Genomic DNA, 6,659 nt, shown 5'->3' with positions numbered 1-6,659 from the left:
GACCCGAGATCAGGTGTGGCTTTGCTGCACTTTACTTCATTCTGACCACAAACCAAGACAGCCAGGGTTCAGGCAGATTCCTGACAGTGGGCTCTGGTGTATTATTTGTTAGTCAATCTTTCCTATTGGTTTTTCTGCTTCATATGAATTGTGTATTTGTGACAATTCCACATGTATTGTATATTGTCATCATCTCAATGTCAGTACATGTAACAGATTTCTCATAGGTAAACATTGATTTGGTAACTGATAAATTATTTTCATGTTCTTCAAGTTGTTTTACCAACCTGTGTGTCCTGGCTCCCACTGGCTACTCTCACTGTGCCTTGCACAGTAATACAGGACCGTGTCCTCGGTTCTCAGGCTGCTCATTTGCAGGTACAGTGTGCTTTTACTGTTGTCTCTGGAGAGGGTGAACCGGCCCTTCACAGAGTCTGGGTACCATGTGCTACCACCTCCTGGATCAATTTGTGCAACCCACTCCAGCCTATTCCCTGGACCCTGGCGGATCCAGTCCATGAAGTAACCACTGAAGGTGAATCCGGAGGCTGCACAGGAGAGTCTCAGGGACCTCCCAGGCTGCACCAAGCCTCCCCCAGACTCCACCAGCCGCACCTCACACTGCACACCTGCAAACACAGAGAATCCTGGTCATCAATGGTCACACACATCCACGGTTCCTCCCACTCATGTCCATTTGCACACTCAGTATCCCTTGCTCCCCATGAATCACCTTTCAACAGAGCAACAAGGAGAACCCAGCGCAGCCCCAGCTCCATGGTGCTGGTCTATGATCAGTCACTGGTGGAATCAGCTCACAGAGCTCAGGTCAGGGATGGGCTGGTTTTCATGGGCAGAGGGACGTCCTATTGCATGTACTCTGCTATAAAGCAGCTCTGGGGGGAAGTCTAGAGATTGGGCTCCCAGAGCAGAGGTGACTGTGCTGGAGAAGTTTGGTGACAATGGTCACCTTGGAGACATCATGACGCACTGACCATGCGCTGTGGTTCACACTGTACCTGCAGCTCCTTGGGAGCCTGAGGCACAGTGTGAGAACACTGAGAGCTGTCTGGGGTGCAGAGGGACACACATGTCCTCTCACTCTGCCATTGTGCCTGGTGATCGTTCTGTCAGCATTTCTGATCACACACAAAACACAAAGTGCAACACGCGTGTGACCTCCATGTGCACATGCAAGAGTGTAAAACAATGGTGAATTGTTTCCACACTGGCAGCATCTACCGTGGTATGAGCTCCATGCCTGGTCTGGGTCTGCACAGCCAAGGAGGGCCCACAGTTCCTGCTGTGTTCCAGGAGAATGGTGCTCATGTGTGAGCTCACAGAGCCTCCTTCCTGAGATGAGATCAGGTGTGGTTTGCCATGCTTTACTTCATTCTGACCACAAACCAAGATGGCCAGGGTTCAGGCATACACTTGGCAGTGAGTGGGCTCTGGTGTTTCACTTGTCACAGTCTGGCTTTATTGTTTGTTTATCCTGTTTATATGCATTTATTTGTAACAATATCATCTGTGTTATCCATCTCAATAATAATAATAATCTCAATAAGTCACAATCAATAACAATATGCTCATAGGTAAATGGGTATTTGGTAATTATGGAAAATGTCTTGTGTCTTCTTCAAATTGTTTTATCAACCCTTTGACAGTGTTCTTGAATCAGTCTTTCAATTCATTGGTTACAGTGATTCCTAGTGCTGGACAAGATGGTGAGCTAAATGTGAACAACACTTTTGTCCATGAACAAGAATCCACTGACACAAAGCTGAGCAGATTCTGAGGAAGAGAGGAAAGGAGAAGCGACAGGGAGTTCCTGGGGACCCAGGACATGGCAGAGAAGCAGTCAGGGTGGAGAAACTGTGGCACTGAGCTCTGATCTGTGTGCAGCTCCCCTGCTGGGGAAGAGAGCTGAGCCGTCAGCAGGTGACATCAGGTGTGCTCACAGAGGGACTGGCAGCTCTGCTGTGGGACACATGGCTGAGGACCCGTTAACTAGCAAAAACCCTGAAATGAAAGAAACAGAAAGAAATCACCAACCCTTGTGTTGGGGGTGTGGACCAGTTATTAGGCAGCTAGTCAATGAGAGAAAGCATCAGGTTCTGACATTGAGTACCAGTCATGGATCCAAAAGGGAAAAGGAAATTGAGGCCTGACTCAAATGATAGAGAACCAGCCTTGAGTGAGAAAGCAGAGGGAGAGGGCAAGGTCCCTGTTTGTGCAAATATGCACAACAAAAATGCTTATAAATACATGAGAGATACCGAGTGTAGAGGGCCAAGCCGGGTCATGTAAAGCAGGCTGGCTGACAGTGAGAATGTAAATAAGAACGTGACTGGAAGTTATACCACGGTCCATGAGCACAAAAACACTAGAAATGCTGTAGATTCCAAACTCCAGTAATGTCCAGTGGCACATTTGCTTCTTATCTTCAGTTGCTGTGGCATTGTTTACATCACAAGCCAGGAGATTAACCCAGGTGTCCATGAGAGAAGGAATGGAGAAAGGAAATGTGGTGTCTTTGCAAAACAGGAGATTGTTCATCCATGGAAGGGAGGAAGTCCTGGCGTTTGTGACAACATAGATGACTCTGGGGAGTTCACATGAAGTGTGGTAATGCAGCTCAGAAAGACAAAGGAGGGCTTTTGACACCTGTGTGGTCTGTATTTGTGAAAACGTGTAAGTCAGCAGACCGCAAGCTTCCTGACTGTCAAAGAATGGAACCTGTGGGTGCTGTACGATCCTTAGCTCTGCGTTGACAACAGTTCCACAGCATTTGTGTGCATTGTCACGTTGCACTCTAAGTGTGAATGTGCATCATTTTAATTGTCAATGCTATGTCAAGGAAGTAGACATAATTACAAAGCTTTCTGACCTTGAGAACTTTTAGCAAAGTGGTGAGAAGGACACCAAACGTCACCATCGCAGCAGGAGCAGCGGCACCGTCGCTGTCCTTCCCTCCTCCCCAGAACCCGAAGCTCTCGGGGGCTCGGTCATCTGGAGCATGTGGGCTGAGCCCTCTCCTGAGCAGGGCCTAGACACCAGCAGCCCCTCCACAAGGTGAGCCTTAACTTTCCCGATGCTCTTCCTGATCTGTTATTTGAACTGACACTAAACAGAGTGGGCAGAATGTCAGGTTTACTGCATGTATCTGTTGTACACTGTTTAGATCCTGTTAAACACAGTTATGTCCTCAAGCATTTATCAATTCTTAATGGTGTTTTGTCTGTGTTCTGGAATGTTCAGTCTAGAGTATTTATTTATGTCCACACATGTTGCAATATGCGGAGCCTGGGGACTGGACAGTAATGGACACAGGTCTAGAATCAGGTCTGGGGTGCCTAGGGCCTGAAGCCTTCCACCAGCTTTAGGTATCCTGGGGCCATTTTACAAGGTCTTTACTGAGTAGGGTGTAGGGTGGACCTCAGAGAGTGAGGTCACAATGTCCTTAAAGTCACCAACACCAACTAAATGGTCTAATCACACACCAGTGATAATGACCTCTTTATCTTAAGAAGCCAAAGTAAGCAGTAATTGATTCTTCTCTAGCCCAAGGTGCCAGAAAGCCTGGTGTGAAATTAGCCTACACCAGCATAGAAATCTGCATTCCCATCAAGTCAGGACTGAGTGACCTTTTCAGGAAAGTCTCAGTGCTCTGAGGGTTCATGTGGGAGGTGGCAATGCATCTCTCTATCCTTTTGGGTCTCAGAGCTTGTGTTTTGGGGGCTCTCACGACATAGCAATGGCATTATATATATGCCCTTAATATCGAAATTCCATTCCTGTGTGCAATCCTTCAGTAGCAGATACACATTGGAAAGACCCACACAATGCAATCTTCACATCAGCCGATATGGTGGAAGGATGACACTGATAATGCCTGGAACTGTCAAAGTACGGAGCAGTGGGTTTGCTGGTGCGTCCAAAAGCTCAATGGACGTCTGCCTACCAGCCCGGAAATTAAAACCCAGAAATGAACAGACAATCACCCAACGTCCAGGAGGCTGTGGAGGGATCTTCAGGAGGATGAGGAAATCGATAGGCTCAGGGAGAACAGGGAGAACCAGGTTGACACCGATCCACCCTGGGGCAAATAAGGAAGCTTTCTCTAGAAGCTGGAGGAGCTTATAGGAGAATGGAGAGGAAATCAACAGGAAGTATCTGTACCAATGGTGGTGGTATTCACACTGCTGGTGTCTGTGTGGGGACTCCTAGGCTGGGTAAACTTTTGTATGGAAATGTGGTGTGGTATGTAACAACTCAGTGTTGAGATGGAGGAAGGCTTTGCTATCCTAGAGGCCAAAATCTGAGTTCCACAGCTTGGTGCCTTTACTGCGGTGTCTGTGGTCACCATGGCCGCGGCACACACGGGCACCAGGACCCCATGCCAGCAGAGCACTGCGCCCCTCTTGCTCCACAAGCACACAGCAGGTACCTGGAGGGTGCTGTCGCCTAGTGAGGAGAAGGGTTTGTGTACTGTCCAAATGATTCCACAGGATGAAACCTTCCCAGGTGGAAGACGCCTTTCCTAAGCCATGGAGTTCAGACAAAAATCCTTCCTCAAGAAATGAGCCTTGTTCCTTTGGGTAATGGTGTGGTGAGGGAACAGGGCGAGATTTGTCTTTGTCTCAGGGAGGGTAGTATGAAAGGAGGGTGAGGAGCAGCACCACAGGGGCCAAGACACGGGGCAGACGCCTCAGGAGGCAGCTCTGCTCAGCACAAGATTCAGGGTGAGCAGCAGTGCGCGGACATGCATAGCGCCAGGACTCACGGACACCTCCCCTCAGTCCTGGACATGCACAACACCAGGACTCACAGACACCTGCCCTTGGTCCTGGACAGCACACAATTCCAGGACTCACGGACACCTGCACTCGGTCCTGGACATGCACAACGCCAGGACTCACAGACACCTGCCCTCGGTGCTGGAAATGCACAATGCCAGGACTCACAGACACCTGCCATTGGTCCTGAGCATAACAGCACAACCAGGCAGCCCATGATTCCATTTCCCCAGAGACGCGGATGGTGGAGGTGAAATCATGTGGATGGAGTGGACAAGGCTGAGCTCTCCATCCCCGTCCCACGACCACTGTTCAGCCTTCCTCCAGACACGACGTCCAACTCCATTCCCACAGGAGGCCTGCTGAGAGACAGCAGGAGAGGGCTGATGCACACAGGCTGAGACGTGGCACCGGCACGTTCTCCAGGTCTGCAGAAGCCCCAGCCTGAGCAACACCTGACCCCAGCTCCCCACCTGACCTGGGGTTCAGTCCACACACCTCCATTTCTAGCTGACCAGGGAAAAGAAGACACAAAGAGGAGAGTCTCTGAGCAGGAACATGAGTCCACTGACACTACCCCATTGTCCAGTCGTGAGCTGGATGTGCACAGGCAGGAATGGGAGAAAGGGAAGGCTTGCTAGCTCCAGGGGTGGTGGTCTGGCTTCTCCTCACAGGATTTGGAAGTACTGGGTTAGAACTCAGGCCTGTGCTCATTGGGCCGTCGTGCTGTGACTGTGCCAACCTCTCATTTTGCTGTCAGCTGTTATTCGGGCAGAGCCTTGGTGTTGACTGAGGCTGGGCTTGGAGCTCAAACGCTGTGTCCATAGCTCTGGTGTAGCTGGGGGCCCTGCGGGCCTGGGCCGTCACCCCCAGCTCCTTGACTGAGATTCAGCTGGCTAGTGTTTTCACTGGCTGGATTTGAACCATGATCCTCCAGTCCCCACTTCCCACACAGCCTGGATTGCAGGGAGGACCCTGTGCCTAGCCATGTACATCACGTTTTCAACAGGAATTTCAGGGCCTCCTCAGCAGGGAATCCCAGAGTGTCTCCCCAGGTCTGATGGGAAAGTGATCGTCAGGTCCCCTGGCCTTCCTCAATTCCTCGAGACCACGGCTGGGTCGTTGCCGTTTCCAGGACGATGCCCTTGTCTCATTGATGTGGGAGCATGCTTTATCGTTGGAAGATCATGACAACATGATCACCTTGTGAACTCAGAGATGCCATGGAGTGGCAGCCTCCCAGATCCAGGAAGGATCCCTGGCAATCGACTGGACAGACACAGCCAGATGGTGAAACCAGCCCTGGGCTGCAGGCTGTGTTCTGGATGGACTCTGGGCTCAGGTGTGCTGGGCGTCCTTGAGGGTCCCTTGTGTCCCTGTGGCAGGCTTGTGTCAGGGCTCACACCCGGTCTCCTCAGTGTGTCCTATACAGTAGTGCAAGGCCGCGTCCTCCATGGTCACGGAGCTCAGCTGCAGGGAGCACTGGTCCTTGGAGGTGTGCACTGTCATGGTGACTCTGCTCTGGAGGCTCGGGCTATACACGGTGCTCCCACGTTTATAGATGTGTCCAGTCCCCTCCAGCATTTTCCCTGAGTCCTGTTGGGTCCAGCTCCGCAGTCACCATGCTGACGGAGTCACCAGAGACCACACAGGAGAGAGACGGCGTCTGCACGGGCCTCAGCAGGCCAGCGCCTGACTCCTTGGGTGGATTTGTGTTTTTCATCTCTAGCCTTCCTCAGATCTGATCTTGGAGATCATGGCAAAGTCAGTTTCCCCAATGTGTTATTCTCTGTGCTTTGTTGAAGTCTCCCTATGTTTAAGTAAACCTCACAGTGGAAAGCAGAACATCTGATCCAGACA

At 50.7% G+C, this 6,659-nt stretch overlaps 1 gene segment (V, D, J or C); it reads right to left on the bottom strand.

Moving 5' to 3' along the window:
• Window positions 1-279: 279 nt before the first annotated feature.
• LOC122101391 lies at window positions 280-781 on the bottom strand. The segment is given in 2 exon segments: window positions 280-629; window positions 734-781. Coding segments are annotated over 2 exon segments (396 nt in total).
• Between the last annotated feature and the right edge of the window lie 5,878 nt (window positions 782-6,659).

This window comes from Dipodomys spectabilis, unplaced genomic scaffold (assembly GCF_019054845.1).
Source record: "Dipodomys spectabilis isolate Male_0828 unplaced genomic scaffold, ASM1905484v1 ptg000657l, whole genome shotgun sequence".
In the NCBI taxonomy this organism is placed as follows: Eukaryota; Metazoa; Chordata; class Mammalia; order Rodentia; family Heteromyidae; genus Dipodomys; species Dipodomys spectabilis.
Note: the sequence above shows the minus strand (reverse complement) of the source record. Positions and strands in the feature narration are given on the sequence as shown.